The sequence below is a fragment of the Vigna unguiculata genome, chromosome 6, assembly GCF_004118075.2.
Source record: "Vigna unguiculata cultivar IT97K-499-35 chromosome 6, ASM411807v1, whole genome shotgun sequence".
In the NCBI taxonomy this organism is placed as follows: Eukaryota; Viridiplantae; Streptophyta; class Magnoliopsida; order Fabales; family Fabaceae; genus Vigna; species Vigna unguiculata.
This window is the reverse complement of record NC_040284.1, coordinates 25,621,053-25,641,054: the sequence shown is the minus strand read 5'-3', so window position 1 is coordinate 25,641,054 and position 20,002 is coordinate 25,621,053. Positions and strand designations below refer to the sequence as shown.

The 20,002-nt window shown below is 32.8% G+C and overlaps 2 protein-coding genes across 2 annotated transcripts; both read right to left on the bottom strand.

Moving 5' to 3' along the window:
- Positions 1 to 228: 228 nt before the first annotated feature.
- On the bottom strand, positions 229 to 7,133 carry LOC114187155 (phytochrome B). Its single transcript, XM_028075303.1, has 4 exons — positions 4,784 to 7,133; positions 3,240 to 4,047; positions 1,541 to 1,834; positions 229 to 1,027 (listed from the first exon to the last, which is right to left on the bottom strand). The coding sequence occupies exons 1-4, from the start codon at positions 6,858 to 6,860 to the stop codon at positions 796 to 798; spliced, it is 3,411 nt and encodes a 1,136-aa protein (XP_027931104.1). The 5' UTR covers positions 6,861 to 7,133; the 3' UTR covers positions 229 to 795.
- Positions 7,134 to 15,125: 7,992 nt separating this feature from the next.
- On the bottom strand, positions 15,126 to 20,002 carry LOC114187468 (ATP-citrate synthase beta chain protein 1-like). The gene is made up of 17 exons (XM_028075729.1): positions 19,786 to 20,002; positions 19,495 to 19,617; positions 19,277 to 19,379; positions 19,119 to 19,184; positions 18,902 to 19,025; positions 18,694 to 18,828; positions 18,467 to 18,527; positions 18,214 to 18,290; positions 17,912 to 18,067; positions 17,678 to 17,806; positions 16,955 to 17,087; positions 16,713 to 16,840; positions 16,248 to 16,353; positions 16,054 to 16,130; positions 15,886 to 15,956; positions 15,533 to 15,817; positions 15,126 to 15,309 (listed from the first exon to the last, which is right to left on the bottom strand). The coding sequence occupies exons 1-17, from the start codon at positions 19,865 to 19,867 to the stop codon at positions 15,234 to 15,236; spliced, it is 1,932 nt and encodes a 643-aa protein (XP_027931530.1). The 5' UTR covers positions 19,868 to 20,002; the 3' UTR covers positions 15,126 to 15,233.

Sequence of the window (20,002 nt, the reverse complement as noted above, 5' to 3'; positions counted from 1 at the left end):
TAAAATTTATTACAAATTTTTATTTATAATTCTTCCATCCAAACAAACCCTTTTTCTACTCTCTTAATCATTTTTTCCTTTCCTTTTTTTACTCTCAAATGATCCAAACAAGACATGTATCCTGAAATAAAATAAATTCCTGAAGCAGCGCCAGAAACAAAAGTTTAGATAATAAAGATAGATAGGTGCACATTCTATTTTATTAAAGAAAAGCTAGCTCACACGAAATTTCCAAAAATACAGGATAAATAACCCAGCTTTTATTATGGAGTAGGAAGGGATTTACATGCAATGATGAAAAAAAAAGTGGAAAGTTGGAAAGCAACACGTAGGGGGCAACCCTTGTGGGAGACTATAATTTTACAATTATTTGAAGACTTTGAAACTCATTCGGTGTAAGCAGTAACTACAATGCAGGAGATGATGATGCAGTTCAATCCAACAACAGATTGGAGTTCACTGCAGCTGCTAATGATCTAAGCATTTTCCTTGAAAAAATTCACAGGAGACTCACTTGTCCATGAAGTTGTGCATATTGACGACACAGCATTTCATCCACTCTGCCATAACTTTATCAGTAAGACTTAGGTTACATTTAGCTACATAACAAGAAGCCACTCTTGCTGTACCGAACAAGTATTGTCAGAGTGCAACAGTCCAATTAGCTTGTTCAAATTCTTGTCCCATATGTTGCCTTGTTAGGTGAGAGCATAACTTACGACAACAAACTATCTAACGGTCAGCATGAGGGGCAGGGGCAGGGGCAGGGGCAGGGCTTTTTGTTTAATCTTACAGCTACAGAATACCTGTTGAACCCTTTTTAGAGTTTTTCCGCGTCACAGGGAGTTCAAGAAGAATGAAAAAGTAGCACCGTTCAGCTTCCCTGATATACTGGACTTCTCCGTTCATTACCTTTAGAATCTTCCTGCTCATGCTCAATCCTAAACCTTCTTGACTCACCCACCGACTGTTATTGAACATGTCTTGAATCAGTTCAGGAGGAAGACCTTCACCGGGACATACCATTCTTCACAAAACAAAAAATACCACACAGTCGATTAAATACTATCCACTCGAAAATAATAATAGCCAAGTAAAAATTGAATATATGGAAAAGCACCATAAGGTCAGTACTAATTTATTAGTTGCTTGCTTCGGTAAGTATTTAGCTAATACCAGCATTTGCACTTTTTTTTTTTTTCCTCTTGGATAAGAACATTGTTTTCTTCCTCTCCGTAATCTCTTTCCCAAGAAATTATGTGGAATGACAACAGAACAAAAGGGAAGTCAAAAAGCATAGGGATTTTTTTTTTTTTTCAGTAACCCACAAATTACTTGTCAGATTGTTAGTTAGTTCAAATGGGAAAAACTACGATTATAAGATATCAATCTACCAAGGCCAAAAAATTCAATTATTGAAGTCATATTGAGATTGGGTTGAGGCTCCTGTAAACATTTAGTTGAGGTGTTGCTTATCATCTGCAAACACTTACTTGAAAACAAAAATAATGAAAATAACAGCATGAACACACCACACTACCTAAATTCAGCATGGAGAAGAGTGAGCCCATCCGATATTTGTTTTATTCTTGGATGTACATGAATCTCTACCCAACCATCTGGAGATGGTGCATAGCGCACTATATTCAATAAGAAATCAGCCAACACTTGTTGAATCCTCAATTGATCACCATAAACAGCCAATGTCTTGATTTCTTCTGGAATATCACGAATCAACTGTAACGTTCTTTCTCTTAACAGTAACATTACTTGGCTAACAACTGCATTTATGACACTCCCAAGCAAGAATTCCCCCTTTTCAAGCTCCAGGGACCTAACCCAAAAGGAAAACAAAACATGATATTGACTTTCTCCAAATAAAAGCGATATTAAAGCAAGTAAGCATACTAAAGGAAACTAAGACAGCAAAACATGAAATGAAAGTATCAACCAACTGACAAAGTATGGTATGTGGAGATAGAACTAATTATTGATATTGACAGATGCCAATTCCCCATATTTGCACATCCTAGTGAGAAGGTAGTGAATATGTTTACATGACAAACATGTGCTTTGTTGTCTGACGTAATCTATTTTCACCGTCATAGAAGACAAATGAAGTTGATATACATCATTGATGAACATGTAATAGAGAGTATTCACAAACTACAAGATGTTGTTTCACGTTACCAGATGAAAGCAAGATTGAAAACTTCAAATCATATTGGTAAAACACAGATATGGTCAAAGTTAACTCGAAAACAACTTTTAAGACTAATATATTTTTACTCCTTGAATAATACAGGAGTTTTGAGTTTCATTCCGACAATAAAGGATTTCTTCACTTTTTATCTCTCTAAAATTGGAAATCATTGATTTCAATATATATATAAAATCTAGTCATATTAATCAAAATAAGAGAGCGTCTCATTTGGCATCCTGGTGCATGGGATATAGTGTCTGACGCCTCTAATTTTTTTTCCATGATTCTTAAAACAAAGTTTACATTTTGAAATGAATGCTAGAGATAAACATTAATGATTTAAAATTTGGAAGGATGAAAATCAAAAAGAATTTAAATAATAATGATCTAATAAGATTAAAAACAAAGAAAAAAATTATAGGCATCACAATTAAAACATTTATTTTCTTGAAAATAAAAGCATATTTAACCTGTTTTTTAATTATTTATGTTGTTTCCTATAAAAATAATTGAAAACAGAAAAGATTTATCAAAGTACATAATCCTGTCGGGTCTTTCAAAGGGGATATATAAGAGAGATGAAATAAACTTCTTTATATTTAAAATTATGAACTAATTTATAAAACTGATTTCCTATTACCTTCTTCAAAATCTTACTTTTTCCTAATAAGCTAATTTTAGTATTAGTTTTAGTTTATAGAGAAATTAATTTTGTTTTTTCTTATTTTTCTCTTACCGGAGTAATCATGAAAAAATATAATCCAAACAGGCCTATTGACATTTTAGTTACAGTACTGTGGACCAACAATATTCAACATTAGGACTAACTTGGTCCCTAACCCGTGTCTAAACACCATTTGTTCTGAAAATTAAGCAATCACATTTCAGTACGATTCAGCTTTGATTGTTAGCATCTAATTCAGCACATTGCAAGCTTTCACGTGAGGATGTTGGATTTATAAAGCAAAATTGTGTTACTCTTTATATTTTTTTCAAGACAACCAAAAGCTTTTAAAGGATTACTCAGAAAACTTACCCATCCTCGATGCTTTCAAGATCAATGTCGCGTATTATCTTTAACATTTGCTTCTCACAGGCAGCACTAGTCTCAAGAAACTGCTTTTGCTCATCGGTCAAGCCTGTAGCCTCCAAAAGAGAGTTCGTAAAGCGTATACCACTTAAAGGATTCTTCACTCCTTGACTAATATAAGCTAACTCTTTCATCCTAGCAAAGGAAGTTTTCTCTTGTTGTCTCTGTGCCTTCAGAGCCTGTTGAAGTTCAGGACTCACAATTTGCAAAAAGCAAAAAGCCCCAATGATCTGACCATCCATGTTAACTCTCTTATTTGCAGTCAGGACAGTTTGTATGTATTTTCCATGCCGATCAAGAAATGAAAAAGGGAATTTGTCTGTATCTTGTCCACCAAGTGCATTGTGTAAGACAATCATAAACTTTGTAATTGAATCTGAACCCTTCAACGGACAGCAACTACCAAAAACCTCTCCCACTAACATTTTCCCAATGACATCCCCACGGCCCCAACCTGTAAGCTTTTCCATGGCAGTGTTCCACTCTAAGCAACATGCATTATCGTCCGATGCAAAAATAGGAGGGATCAAAGGATTTGGACTGTGCACAATAGCCTTGTAGTCACCTTGTATGTTGATAAATTTGTCCATCACAATTTTTTGACCAGTAACATCCTGACCAACAAAGCACACTCCAACTATATTATTTGTATAATCCTTGCTGGAGCAAGCATTCACCACAACAAAAACTGCCTTATTTTGATGTTCTGGGCGAAACGTCTTCATTTTTATCTCAACATTCTTATCTTCTTCACCTGTACTAATTAAATTCAAGTTATGTCATTGTACAACCAATTCTGAATACCTCATTTCTCCTAAAGCCAAACTAGATGTAGCTCATAGGAACAGGTAACAGTTTACTTCTAAGCTCATTGAAATACATTCTGCTTCAATCAGTAGTAGAAAGTAGGAATGTGGAAATGTGAAGTTGAGTACATTTTATTTTCTAAAACATCTTACCTTTTTTTTTATATCAAGCAAGAGTAAAGAATTTCTTTCCAGAATCTACACCTTCCCAAAGTAGCCCCTTACACAAACGAAGCATAACCTAAATCCCAAATGACAGACTGATAACCAAAATAGGACGACACTGGATTGGACTGTAAATATTTTCTTCGTTTTCCCTTTAAGAAGCTTTGCATTGTTACACAGTTGAATTTTACGCCTACCCTAGGTTGCAGTTTTATTGAAATTCTAATAAATGAACCATTAAGTGTAAATTGTGCAGAACAACGGATAGTTCGTGATTGAATATTTGGAAAAGAAATGTTAGTTATTACCGTAATATGAAGTATTACTTTTGGGGTGCTGCTGAATACCGTTAAGTATATGAGCACCCGCTAAAACTCAAGCTATCATGTTTACAATACAACTTTGCCAAACAAAAATGGTTAGATTGGCATGCTCTCCCAAATGGTACAGAGTTCTGCAACCTAATTATCTAGCATACCCAATAAATGGACCAGAAAGGCAGAGTATTAGAAACAGCACCTTTTAAAGCACGAGAAAGAAGCTTATCCACAGTTTCTTCAGACTCCTTAAACACAAGATCATGAACCAAGGACTTCCCCATAGCCTCCTCAACAGCAAGTCCTGTCAATTCTGAAACCTTTGCATTCCAACCATTTATGTGGCCATCAATATCAACCGCGAATATAGGAGCGGTGGCTGTTTCTATCAATCTAACCATCTCTCTCGCCACAGAACTTAGTTCATCAACCCCTTGCAACTCTAGTTCTGCCACACGGGGATCCACAACAGCCTTAGAATTGTTATGCTCAGTATCTCTAAACGAGTCGCGTAAAATAAGCTGCAACGAGTGAATTGCATCCATTTCCGCATTCTCCCATGGCAAGCTACGGCTTTTCACCACTTCTAAAAATGCCTTGAAAGAAGAACGGGGATGCATTCTCTGCCCATCATCCTTGTCCTCGGGATGATGTTTTGCACCACCCCACTTGATCTCTTTTCCCGTGTGCGACCTGAACCAGAAAAGAAAATCCTTCTCCGTGATATAAGCAACTGCCATCCCACAAACCGCATCCCCGAGCAAGGCAGCACCAGGATACCCAGCATCAGCAAGACTATCAGTACTCAAACCAGTCGAATCTCCATGGAAGGCCAACAACCACTCAATAATATCCCTTATCTGAGCCTCGGTTGGAGTCACACCCAACGGATAATAGTTCCCTTGGTAGTAAAGAGCAGCCCCATCACACTTCACCAAGTCCATAATACTAGGACTCTGAGTAACAATGCCAGTAGGCGAGTCCCTAAGAAGCATATCACACAACAGAGTCTGCGTCCTCAAAACCCGTTTCTCCAACGATTGCGCGGCCAACTGAAGCTCCATGTTTAACTGCAGCCCAAAGGCCTGCATGAGAAACTCACAAGCATACCTCAAGGGAAAGGGAATACACCTGGCAGAAGTGTGATGACAAACAACAAGCCCCCAAAGCCTCATCGGACTCCGGCCACCAACACCTTCCTCATCATTTCCATTAATAATAACAGCCATGACCAAAGACGCAATAGACCCCATGTTAGCCATGTACTGCGCATGACAACCATGGGGTGCCCTGAGCGTGGACCCAACCAAACAGAGAGGCTGCACAAGAGCCTCATCCTGGACCACCCTCACAGCAGAAGCATGGCAATCCACAATCATCCTAACCCTATTCTGCTTAAACAAAAACCTAGAAGCCTGAGGAATATCAGTGGCGGGATAATGCAAACCAATGTAAGGCTCCAAATCAGGCCTCTTACTCTCGGCAACAACCTCCCCATGCTCATCCTCGTGAAACTTATAAACCATAACCCTATCGTACCTTGTCAATTCCCTAACACTCTCAACAACAGTGTCACACAGAAGCTTAACATCACCGCCGGGGAGAGACTGCAACTGCGAAATTGCGCGCACGGCGAGCTTCTGCGACTGAACGGCACCGGCGATAGAAAGCGCTGGGTCCTCCGTGCGCGCGGGCTCCAAATCGATGACGATTCCGACGTCAATCCGGTGAAGGATGCCATAAAAAGGCTTACCGGAGGTTCGCGAATGGATCCAGATAGGGTTCATGAGGCTAATTTCACGCGCGGCGAAGGCCTTCTCGAGGAGAAGCGCGCTGGAGTGAGTGAATAGCGTGCGGACGTCCGCGCCTAGCGCGAAGGCGTCGACCTTGTCGTCGATAGAGGGAACGGACTGCGGCGTAATGCCGAGCATATCGCGCGCGTTCTCTGAGTACGCCAGGATACGGAAGGAGGGCTCGTCGACGGCGATCATGCAGCCGAACGGCTGGATGAAGCCGCCGCGCTGGATTTTGAGGAGATACGCGGTTATCTGCTGCTCCGGCACCGATTCCGCCGTGAGGCGAACCGATTGGGAGTAGTCGAATGACCTCCCCGACTCGCCGGACCGCTCGAACACCGCGTGCAGCCGCGCGTCCTCCGTGTACTGCGCGATGGCTTTGCTCATGGAATCCATGTTGTGTTGGCTCAGCTTCGTTCTCGAATTGTGAATTTGTGGCTGCGGCGGAACCGACGAGTTCTCTGCTCCGCTTGCTGAAGCCATTGAAGTCGACACCGCGCACGGAAATTTTGCCTCTATCACTTCTTTTCTTTTTCCTCTTTTTCTTAATTATCTTTTCTCATAAGGTTATGTTTGGTGTGTGAAGTGAAACTCTCAAAACAAAAGACAGTGAGTGAGTGAGACCTCAAGCCATAGTGAAAATAAGATAAAAATAAATAAATAAAAGAGAGAAGAAGAAGAAGCTCAGAGTGACAGTGGCAGCTTCAGCAATTTCGCAAAGTAACGCTGCTTTTGTTGTTTGGCGTTTCTCGTGCACGCGACGCGATTGCTCGATAGCATGCCTCTTTGTGGTCTGAAACTAAAGTTAACTTTATACATTAAATGAAAACCATCACAAAATTTAAAACTGATTAAATTATAATATTCTTCATTAATCAATGCTATTATCTTCTTAACTCCTTCATAACACCTTCATTTTAAGTAATTCTGAGCAAACACAGGGTCAAAGGTCAAACATGTCACGTTACTGTTGCATAAAGTAATTGTGTAGAGTTACTTTTTTGTTCTTTTTTCTAAAAAATCTTACTATTTTTTTTTTCCTGTTTTGGTTTTGTGGAATTTCTTGTGGCAGAGGTTGGGTCGTGCGAACATAATTGAGAAGGGTAGTGAGTCAAAGTGACTGGTGGAGGATCAAACTTTGTCAATTCTTTTTCCAATAAAACTATTTTAAAATAAAATTACAAGAACTAACTCGTGTCACCATCAAACTTCGCCAATTCTTTTCTTTTCTTTATGACGTCACAATTCACCCCTCCATAGATGTTTTCCCCTCTCTCAAAAAGCTTATGATAGATATATTTTAAAATATCTTGACTTTTTTTATTATATTAAAATTAATGAATTAATACAAATAATTTTTTAATTAAAATTTACTGTTGTTAAATAAATTTGTTAATATAATTTGATAAATGTAAATGCTAATTTGAAAAGTTAATAAAAATTTGTGTCATATTAAAATTAATAAGTAATCATCTTATTATTGTTATCTATGAATTGATTATTCATGATAAAATTATGGGTTCAATATGTTTTTTTTCCTTCAATTTGTAATGAAAATTAGAATTAATTTTTTTCAAAAACTTTAAATTAATTTAATCTTTTTTAACAAAATTTTATTAAATTGATTTGATGTTCAAATATATTTTATTATAGTATTTTAGTTTGTTTATTCCATTTAACACATTTTCGCTTTAATGTTAATTTATAAATGCGTTTGAAACGTCAAATAAATTTTAAAAAAATGATTTAAAGGATTAAATCCATACGTCTCTAAAGACGAATGACTAAATTGGTACAAGATTTCCAATAAGAATTAATTTCAATTTTCACTAAAAATTGAAGGACCAAAAACATATCAAAATTTTTATTAAAAATTATGATATGATATATTCTTTACAGAGATAACATTGTAAATATTTTTATAAATATATAATAATTAAAAGTAATATCATTAACATTTAACAAACAAGTTACCAAGTTGAAATTTAATTTATGCTTCTTATTTTTTTCTAATTTATTTAAAAATTTGATTTATAAGAATTGTAACACTATCATCTATACTGTAAACTGATTAAAGGATTCGTAAGCAAAATATCAATACAAAATACAACGTAAATTGACATAATATATATATATATATATATATATATAATTTTTACAAAAGATAATCTGAAATAACAAATATCAATTAGTTTCCAAATGTTCATTTTATACTTACAACTCATACATTTATAAGTTATTGAAAAGAAATTTGTATTTTAATATATATATATAACACGATAATTTTAATTGTCAACTCACAAAATTTCATTTTTATTCAAAATTTAATATTCAATAATTACATGAAATACACAATCTATTCATCAAGAATATTTAAGAGACAATCACACATTCCAAAAGACATGTATTACATTTCAAGATTCACGATGTGGATTTAAAAACAAACTCATAAATCATGAAATCAAGGTAAATTTATTATAACTCATGTCTCACATTTACTCATGTTGTTAGGAATCCAAGTATGAGTCTAAGTCCCACATTGACCAGAAATGAGAAAGTAGAGCACTATATAAGAATAAAGACCCATAAACCCATTGCCTTAAGGTTTTGGGTTGAGAGTGGTGTCAGTGTCTTATATGGTTTGGCTCATATCTCATTGGTGTTGTTTCTCCCCAGTGTAACCCCCTCAGTGATAAACCTAACAAGTGGTATCAGAGCCGATGGTTAAAATCGGTTCAGACGAGTGCAGTAAGGTCCCTGTATCGAAAGTCTTCCTGGCAAAGGGTTCCAGGTAAGCGTGTCCCGTTAAGATGAACGGCGGTACGAGAAGGGGTACTCGTGTGGTTGGGAATGCTTCCGCTGGAGGGGGGTGTACCAATGAGTCTAAGTCCCACATTGACCAGAAATGAGAAAGTAGAGCACTGTATAAGAATAAAGACCCATAAACCCATTGCCTTAAGGTTTTGGGTTGAGAGTGGTGTCAGTGTCTTATATGGTTTGGCTCATATCTCATTGGTGTTGTTTCTCCCCAGTGTAACCCCCTCAGTGATAAACCTAACACATGTTATGGTGTGGAAAAACTTCTCCCCATCCTAACACCACTTCATATCTTAGCTTATGTGGTTTAGATCAATAGTGAAGTTAGGAGATCTATGTTATAACATATGTGACAATACTTAATACACAAAATCAAATCACAATTCACATATCATCCTAAATATATGTGACAAATTCATATCATTTTCATCGATTTCAATAATCATATCCATATAACACGTAAATTTCATCGGTATGTTCTAACATATGTGATAATACTTAATATACAAAATCAAATCACAATTCACATATCATCATAGATATATGTGACCACAAATTCATATCATTTTCATCGATTTCAATAATCATATCCATATAACACGTAAATTTCATCGATATGTTATAACATATGTGATAATACTTAATACACAAAATCAAATCATAATTCACATATCATCCTAGATATATGTGACCGCAAATTGATATCATTTTCATCGATTTCAATAATCATATCCATATAACAGATAAATTTTATTGGTATCGGTAAATACATTACAATATAACTCATTTAAAAAAAAATCATAAATCAATCACATATAAGAATAAATATTCAATTTGGAGTCATAAAAACATTTACATTCAACAAGAAAAAAAAGAGATAAAAAAAAACTAAAATCATTTTTTTGCCCTCTAATTGGTTTGGAAAATCCAATTAGACCCCTTATTTTTATCTGGTTCAATTAAGTCCCCTAATTTTTAAAAACTATCCAATTAGGTTCTTTATGTTAAATTGGCTAATGTCATATTCATTGTCACATGTCAGTTCATGATATTTTTACTTTTTTTGTTTTTTTTTCTGAAATGTCACGTTTGTGACAGTGTCAGTGTCACGTTTTCATATAGTGTCAAATCACATGACAGTGTTTTGTATTCAATTTAGTTTTTGCATTTAAAATTTTGATTCAATTAAGTTCTATTTTTTTTTTAATATGAAGCAATATTATCCATCTTCAAAATGGTACCATATTAGTAATTAAGTCTAATTACAATTTATATATACATATTAAAATAATTTTTTGATTTTGAAACAAAATTAAGTCAAAATTTCAAATATAGAGATTAAATTGAATACAAGACATTGTCATGTGTTACTTTACGGACACATAATACTAACATTGTTATATGACACTAACAATGACCTGACACAATAATTTGTCAAATGACATGTATAAACACGACGTTAATGCAATATAACGAAAAAAAAACTAATTAGATCATTTTAAAAAATCAGAAGACTTAACTGAATGAAATAAAAACTAGAGGTCTAATTAATTTTTCAAACGAGAACAAAAAGGATTTTAACAAAATAAAAAATTAGGTAGAAATCGGGTTGCATTATTATTTTCGCTTATCATGACAAAAACCAATCTCATGTCTTTTTTCTTTCTCTCTTAACTTTTGAAAACACAAAATACAATGATCAACATTTGATATATATCATTAGAAAAATGAAAGTGACAAAAATATGAAAAAGAAAAGGTAAGTGTTTGACTAGTATATATAAAATAAAGATGTGTATCTATATAAAATTGGTTTAGATTGGATGATTAATGTAGAGATGCTTTCTTGTGACATAGTACGATATTTAAGCTAAGAGTGGTGTAGGGTGGGGGCTAGTGGAGATGAACGAAGGAACATGAAAAAAAGAAGAAGCAAATAATGCCATGTGAAAAGGTGATATCGAGTCGATTGTTGAAGATAGATAGATAGATGAGTGATAAAAAGTAGCATTGTAGAAGGTAATGGAATAAATATAATTCTAGTACTAGTTAGATTCTACGAACAAAAACAGTGGTGAAGAAGAGAATAATTTTATCAACAACAACAATCATAGGGTTCTAACAAATCCCTACAGCTACAGTACCAGTTTTTTTTTTTTACTTTTATTATTTACTTTTTTTAATTTGAATATGAGGACTATTAATTTTCATTTTTATTTTCAGAAAACAAAAAAGACAGTGATGATGACGAGACAGCAATATTCGTAAGGCTGTCTTAGAAAGAGATAACTCTCCAATCCTTTCACAGCTTTATTGGTGTTGTTTGTACAAGGTTTTCATGTGCAGTGAAACTTCAAAATTCAAAGCATCTAAAATTGTCAAAAAAAAAAAAACACCTCACTGCCAATAATGTTCACATTTATTTAAGGATGTCAGAGTATGATTTAATGTCGTGGTTCTAAAAGTAACTCAGAGCGTGTGAGTTTTGTTTTTATTTAAAAAATAATTTACCCACCTGCAGAATTTGTATCCATTAATGTTGCAGACTGCGAAAACTACAGTGTGATTGAAACAAATTGAAAAGTCTACAACATTAGTGTATTTTGAGTCTAACTATGTTCAAACTATTAAGGTTTAAATATATATTTGGTCTCTATTTTTGTTGATTTTATTTAATTTGGTCCCTTTTTTGTTTTATGTTTAATTAAGTCCTCATTTTCATCAAATTATGGTCAATTTGGTCCTTTTCACTAACGGTGTTTAAATAGTTAACGTTTTTGAACAGTACATGCCACGTGTCAGCTCCTGGTTTTTTTTATTTTTTTTTATTTTTTGATTTTATTTTTTGATTTTTTTTAAATTTTTTTTAAATTTTTTTAATTTTTTTTAATGTTTTTTAATTTGAAAAAAATGGTCCACGTGTCAAGTCACAGTTGTACCACGTGTCAATGTTAGTGCCACATGTCAGCTTGTGGTAGTATTTATTTTTTTGTTCAATTTAGTCCTTATATTCGTTATTTTTATTCAATTTAGTCCCAATTTTTGTTCAAATAAATCAATTTTGTCCCTTTCAAATTGACACTAAATTTAATATCTTTTATACAAATTATATTAATATCTTTTATAAAATTGACCTTTGAATTTATTATTTTTTAAATTCAATTATAAATTATTAAATTTAATTATAAATTGAATAAATTCTTATATTTAATTGCTAAATAGAATATAATTATTTAAAATATTATAAGAATATAATTTTTTTTTCTAATATCTATATTCTAAAATATTTTTAAAATTGATATATAAAAATATTTTAGAAAAATAAACTAATATTTGTAAAATTAACATTTACATAGAAAATATTTTAGATTTTAATATCTAAAATGCAATAAAAATATTAAATATTTTAAATTTAAATGTGAATTTTATAAATGTTAATATATATTTTTAAAATTTTAATAATATTTAAATAATTATATTTTGTTTAACAATTGAATCTAAGAATTATATTCAATTAATAATTAAATATTATAATTTATAATTAAATTTAAAAAATAACTAATAATAATGTCAATTTTAAAAATTGAATGGTTTTATTTTGGCAAAATTTGGGACTAAATTAAACAAAAATAACGAATATAGGGACTAAATTGAATAAAAATAACAAATATAGGGACTAAATTGAACAAAAAAAATAATACTACCACAAACTGACACGTGGCACTAACATTGACACGTGGCACAACTGTGACTTGACACGTGGACTATTTTTTCAAATTAAAAAAAAATTTACAAAAAAATTAAAAATTTAAAAAAAAATTTAAAAAAATTTAAAAAAAAAATTTAAAAAAATTTAAAAAAAAAATCAAAAAAACCAGGAGCTGACACGTGGCATGTACTGTTCAAAAACGTTAACTATTTAAACACCGTTAGTGAAAAGGACCAAATTGACCACAATTTGACGAAAATGAGGACCTAATTGAACATAAAACGAAAATAGGGACCAAATTGAATAAAATCAACAAAAATAGGGATCAAATGTATATTTAAGCCAACTATTAACATGCACAAACCTACCATTTATTTGTTTTAATAAATTTTCATATCATAATAAACGATTTGATGAATTTGGAGTGCTAACATAATTAAAATGTCAAATTTATTTATAGTCAAAAGTTGAAATAAAAACAAAATATTAGACTATTTGTTTGGTTAAAGTTTAATAAAATCTCAGAAAATAAATTTATGAATTTCCAAAACTTATGAGAAAAGAATCATAAGATAATCTGAACTTATGTTCGTAATAAATAAAATGTTGAAACTGAAAAAAGAAAATCATTTTTTTTTAAATGGACACATTAGTGAGGTATGTGTAATGTGTCAAATATGTCATTGAAATCACAATCCATGTTCTGGTTGACCGAGAGTGGTTGTTGGTTATGCTTTTAATTTTTAGAACAAACTCATTTATATAGAATGAGAAAAAAAAATCATTTAAAAATGTAAATGTTAACAAAAATTTAATAAGCTTTCAAAGAATCATTTTACTCTACTTTTATATGACAATGTTATTCACTTTATGAATGCCACCACTAAGGTCATCTTATCCTAAAAAACTAAAAATAACATCACATAAATAAAAATTGTAAGAAACTACTGAATGAAAAGTTTGAATTTAAAGAAAAAAAGAGTAGAATAATCAATTTAAAATACTGAAATCATATTTAAATCAAATTTAAACTACTTTAATTCTAGATGCATGACTCTTTTTAAATTTTCCTTCTTTCTTATAATATTTTGAAAACATATTTTACTTTATTTCCTAATTAGCTATAATTACTTATTTAGTCCCTTAATTTTTTGGTTTAGTTCAATTTAATCTCTTTGTTATTGATTGGTTCAATTTAGTACTCAAATTATTTTAAAGGGTTCAATTTGGTAATGTACGTTAAGTTGAAGTTAATAGCATATCCGAATATGTATTGAGCCGTGAAATTTTTAAAATTTTTAATTTTTTAATTTTTAATTTTTTTTAAAAAATTATAATCTGTCACGTGTCAACTTACTGTCATGCCACGTTGAGTTTACAGTCATGACACGTGCTAGTGGTGGTAATCGTTGTTTTCAATTTAGTCATTTGTTTAAATTCTTGGTTCAATTTAGTACCCCTATATTTTAAAACATCTAATTTTGTCCTCTCTAATTTAAGATCAAATTAGTAAATAAGTTTAATTACAACTTATTAAAATATTTTTTTTAATATATACATCAAATCACTTCACCTAAATACTCAAATTATTTTATTTTTTACACTTTTACCTTTGTAATTTTTTATACTTGAATTTTTTTTACACTTGTAAAAAATAAAATAATTTGAATATTTAGGTGTAGTGATTTGATGTATAAATTTAAAATAATTAATTTAACATGTATATATAAGTTATAATTAAACTTATATACTACTTTTGTCTCAAATTGTAAAGGATAAAATTGGATTGTTTTAAAAATTTGAGATACTAAATTGAACCAAAAATTTAAATAGATGATTAAATTGAAAATAATTATTACCATTACCACGTGTTTGTAAATTGTCATGTGTACGATAATAATCTGACACGTGACCGTTTATAAATTAAAAAAAATTAAAAATTTCACGGCTTGACACGTGTACGAACATGGTGTTAACTCCAAGGACTTAAAGAAAATGACCAAATTGAATCTTTTTAAATAATTGTGGTACTAACTTTTATCTATCATATCAATCTATTCCTTCACATACTTTTACACACTTCGCTCTTAAATCCACTTACTTTACTTTCAAATCTTTAAAAAAAAAACAATTAAAATTCATTCACTCAAATCTACACAAATTCATTCAAATTCATCAACTTAATCCCTCTCAAATCCACTCCTCGAAAGAACACATCCGACATTTAGATAATTTATTTCTATTTTGTAATTTTTAAATGTAAGAATATTTCCGATGTTTCTCAAAAGAGAGCTAATTATGTGAGAATAATTGCAATCTCCAAAAACTTTCTCATGTTGTGTACACAACATCTTCCCATGGGTGTCGATAAAGAGGTTGCTTCAATCTTTTTTGGTCAAAGGTGTGCCTGAAATTTCACACAAAAACAACGATGAAGGGGTTGTTATGAGAAGAAACCATGTTGCATTAATTTTGTTAGGAGGTGGATGAGATTCTGAGTTCGATTGATTCACAAAAGACATATGAGTGCATGAGATAAAGAAGCCACAAAGGTCCAAAAACTGCAATAATGTCCAAGAACTGAAGTTCACATGAAGAAGCTATGAATGATAGTTAACGTAAAAACTCACCCAATCAGACCAATGGAGCGTGCCAGCACAAAGAAGCCATTCAGATACCCAATCTCCACAATTTCATCAATCTCTTGCTCACTGAACATTCCACTGCCAGCAAAAAGATCCAAGAAAATAGACCCAATCGCACCATCCACGTTAAGAATTAAATTTTTTGCCTTTGAGAGGGTGTAGGCTTCAACTTCAACAGCATATTCCATGTATTTAACACAAGGAAAATGTGTGCGTGCAAACTTTTGTAGCAGCTCAACTCTCTTGTCTTTCCTGTCCCTGTTCTTTACCCTGTTTCAAAAAAGCCTCAGATTTATATGTTTCATTGCTTAATCAAATCAACAGAATCAACATGTTACCTGTGTCCTATTCCTGGGACTCGAATTCCCTTTTTCTTCATACCTTCAACAAACTCATAAGGTGTAAGCCCCTGTAAAAAAACTTTAGCTCAGTTAAAACATCGAATATTTATGTTATAAAGTGGTTCTTTAACCCATAAGGATTTCACAGGAAAACACTGATCATACCCTGTCATGAGCATCCTTAAAGTAGCGAGCAGCATCATCAATGGCACCCCCAAATCGAGGACCAATTGTAAGCAAACCTGATTCAGAAGCTCATTATTTATCAGCACACAAAGTTTTGTTCACCCTACATTTCCTGCATCAGTAATTTACAGATTAAAGGCATGAATGCATGGTTGCATCTATGATGAGTTTACCTGATACAAGACACGAAATTAGGTCCTTCCCTGCCCTTGCTGTCACGATAGTATTATGAGCTCCAGAGGCACAAGGACCATGGTCGGCACATAGCATTATGCACATCTGACCAATGTAATGCATCATCAAGATTCAAGGTGGAAGATGATATATATCAATAGTTGCTTTGGAAAATAATGGTTTAACTTTTTACTTGCTCCATTTTTACATTTTAGTTCTGTACTTAAAAATGATTTCTATAGTCTCTGAATATATAATGTAAGAACTGAAATGAGTAGTGATAAATGTAGATATTAAACATAAAGATGGTATTATCATGAGTTTTGAAAAGGAAAATTGACATGGTTGAAGGAGTTTTGACTATAGAGTGTAGAAGTAGAACATTTTCATGTACTCAAGACAAACACAGTGAAAGTAAAGGATGAAAATATTCACAGAAAGCTCTATACTATTGAATAACCTACCTCAATAAATTGAGTACAGTAATGGGGAAGGCTGCGTTTAAACCACAAAAGAGAGATAACACCACCGACACCATAACCTTTTTCGATAATGGTAGACATGGATACACCACCATAGCATTGATCCTCGCCTTCAGTAAAACATTGCAAGAAAAACCTTAGTTTAGCAATCAAATCTTTAGTGTCTTGTCCAAAACATGAGATGCAGCTCAATTCTAAATTGTCATCGGTGGATTCTAACATACCCCTCTCATCAGAAATGGTGGAAATAATATGAGTTGGAGCACGGACTTTTCCACTCTTAATTGCAGAGCTGAGATCCTCAGGGATCGGAGGAGGAGTGATTTCCTTGACTGGTGTGATTTTACCTTCTTCAACCTAAGAAAGATAATGTAACCACGAATATTACAACTAATAAGAACATGCTACCTATTTCCAGAGGATCAGCATCGGGGAGAAAACTCAACAAAAGATGAGGGAGAAATTCAATATATTTAAATACTTAGGTTAAATACATTTTAAATTTATATATAATTTAGTCTTTAATCTTTAAAAATAAATAAATATATAGTTTTCTTATCATAGTTACGGCAAGTTTTAACGTGTGATTTAAATTGATGTTTGAACTGTTTAACACATTCTGGTTTAAATATCAGCCTAGAACACGGTTAAACATGTAATTGTTGAATTAAAAGTATTATATGCATTTATTGATTAAGTTTGAGAACCAAAATGTATCAAAGTTTAAAATAGAGATTACTTCCAATTTCGAATCCAAGTTTAGGAATTATACACATATTTAACCCTATTTTTAATTACTAGTTTATTAAAAATGTATACAATTTATATGGTTTAATCTTTATTGTCTAAAATTGCTGAGACTAAATGAAGTTAAAAAGTGTATGTATAGAGATCATAACATAAGAAGTAGTTTGTAAATACAAAGGCTAATATTAATGCATACTAACCAATTTGTCAAATGTTTCCTTGAGTGCAGCTTCAAAAGTTTGATATGATGTTGGAACAACAGCTCCAGCGTCCCTTAGTGCCTGATTCTTTGCTTGAGCAGCCTCCAACTCAAAACCACTTTTATCTCCCTGAATATTATGCAAGAGCCAATGAACACTAAGAATGTTAACCTTCAATGAATGAAGAAAGCTTTAATTGAGAACATGAACAAAGTGAAAGGACCTGAAACATACTGCATCACCAAATTGTGCTTCAGATTTGAAGGGCCCTGCACATGTCTCACTAACCCAGGCAACCACAGGCTTTGATACTTTCCCCTGTTTTAGGGCTTCCACTATGGAATACTCATCACACCCATCATGCTCTCCAAGTACTACTATAATTTTAATCTAACATACAAATACTTAAGGGTCTTGGTCATAATTTATAACATTCTTGTAAAAACACAAAAGAATTTTATAAATTATTGTCATAGAAGTTGCTTATTGGATACACACATTTTAGGGTTACTCCTCAAGAAAAAGAAAAGCATTACCTGTGGTATGTTGTTAAAGCGTAAAACATGGTCAGAAAGTGTGGAACCAGGACAATCATCTCCTCCAATGGCAATGCCTACAGTGAAACAAGATATCACTTAATACAGGTTCAGATGTGGTACCTAATTATCCAATAATACATCAGATATGGACCGTAAATTGTTGTGGCCAGTTTGGACCTGGTTAGAAATTTTAGGCCACCTAAATAATGTTATGAACAGATCAGAAAAGACAAAATCAGTATATAAATACCTTCATAAATCCCATCAGTTACACGAGCAATGCTGTTGCATAATTCATTGAATATCTCACCCTGTAATTCAAAAACTTGCCTTCTGTCATAGCCTACATTGAATATTTGTAAAAAACATACCGTTTGGCACAAGATTATCATAAGCTTATGTATGGCACTGCAAGAAAATATGCATCCTAATCTGAAGAATGGCGTCTAGATATGCAGAAAGTGAATAGATACATACAGATTTAGAAACAAATCCAACAGATCCAGGTCTGTAGAGTTTGCAGTGAATTATGTTGTCAATTGTTCCAGCTGCGTCACCAATTTTAAAAGCACCTGCTTGAATACCTCCAACACTGCCTGGACCAATAACAACCTACCAAATCAAAAGCACCAAAATAAGTTATTTTATAGCTATTAACTTCATCAATATCTCAATCAATTTCCACCTTATTATTTGCACGGGCATACGCTATCAATTGCTTAGTGTCTGACTCAGCTACTCCTTCAGCAATCACAACAACAACTCTAATCGTTGCTTGCTTCAAAGCAGACATGGACGATCCACCAGCACTGCATGTGGGAAATTTGTACATATTTTCATAAAAAATTTGATTGTAGTTGTGCAACAAGATATATATCATAGACTCAGAATAATTTTCTGACCTTCTGTGTGAAGCAAAGTTGATGAAGACATCAGCAGTAGGATGTGCAGCACAAGCTGCTTCAATGCTGCAAAATAGAAAGAAAACAACTAAACTCAACCAAATCCAAAATTGAAGCTGCAAAAGGTCATGCAATTTGTGTATATGAGCAACACATACGTAGCATGAACTGGGATGACAATTTCCTGCTGACCAAAAAAGGTTTTTTGAAATCCTTCAGAACCAGGGTTAATGATTCCAGCAACTGATGGTGTTTCCCTTCCTATATATGAAAAAAAAATCAGAACTTCCATTAGCATTATAAGAACAAATAATAATGTCAGTTTATCATTTTCAGTAATCCTCATAGAAGAAAAAACGCTGGAACTTATACTAACGAGAAATGAAGTCAAAATCAAGCATCTGTTGGATGGGAAGTTGCTTGTAGTTGTAAAGTAAAGCTTGTGTAGTACGTGAGAATAGTTGTCCAGTGGCCATGGCGAAGAAAAAGATAAATCTTTCTACATTGCAGAAGGAAACACATTTGCAACATTAACATACCAAAAGTTATTACATTCAAAATGTAACATCAATATCAGTTGAAATGAAACATAGATTCAATACGCTACATATGTTAAGCAACCATAATAGATTGAGTACGAAAGAGAAGGATCAAGAGAAACACAAACCAGAAGAGAATTCTGGTGTAGGAACTCTGAGTTTCACTATAATCTTGTTCTCAACTTGGATAGTGATAACTACTACTATCATGCATATTAATTAAAATTTGAATCTCTCCCTCAGATGTTTTCAAGAGCCATTACTGTTACCTGTGCTGTGGCTCTTCTAAATAATTGCACGACGAAATTGAAAACGTTTTTAAGCAGAAGACAAAAAAGTGAAGAT

Excerpts from the sequence above, each read along its gene's own strand:
- LOC114187468 (XM_028075729.1), bottom strand. The coding sequence starts at position 19,867 with ATGATAGTAGTAGTTATCACTATCCAAGTTGAGAACAAGATTATAGTG. Across the intron at positions 19,380-19,494 it reads TGATTTTGACTTCATTTCTC|GAAGGGAAACACCATCAGTT; the intron begins GTTAGTATAAGT and ends TTTCATATATAG. Across the intron at positions 18,068-18,213 it reads GCTTTAACAACATACCACAG|ATTAAAATTATAGTAGTACT; the intron begins GTAATGCTTTTC and ends TTTGTATGTTAG.
- LOC114187155 (XM_028075303.1), bottom strand. The coding sequence starts at position 6,860 with ATGGCTTCAGCAAGCGGAGCAGAGAACTCGTCGGTTCCGCCGCAGCCA. Across the intron at positions 4,048-4,783 it reads TCTTTCTCGTGCTTTAAAAG|GTGAAGAAGATAAGAATGTT; the intron begins GTGCTGTTTCTA and ends TAATTAGTACAG. Across the intron at positions 1,835-3,239 it reads CTTGAAAGCATCGAGGATGG|GTCCCTGGAGCTTGAAAAGG; the intron begins GTAAGTTTTCTG and ends CTTTTGGGTTAG.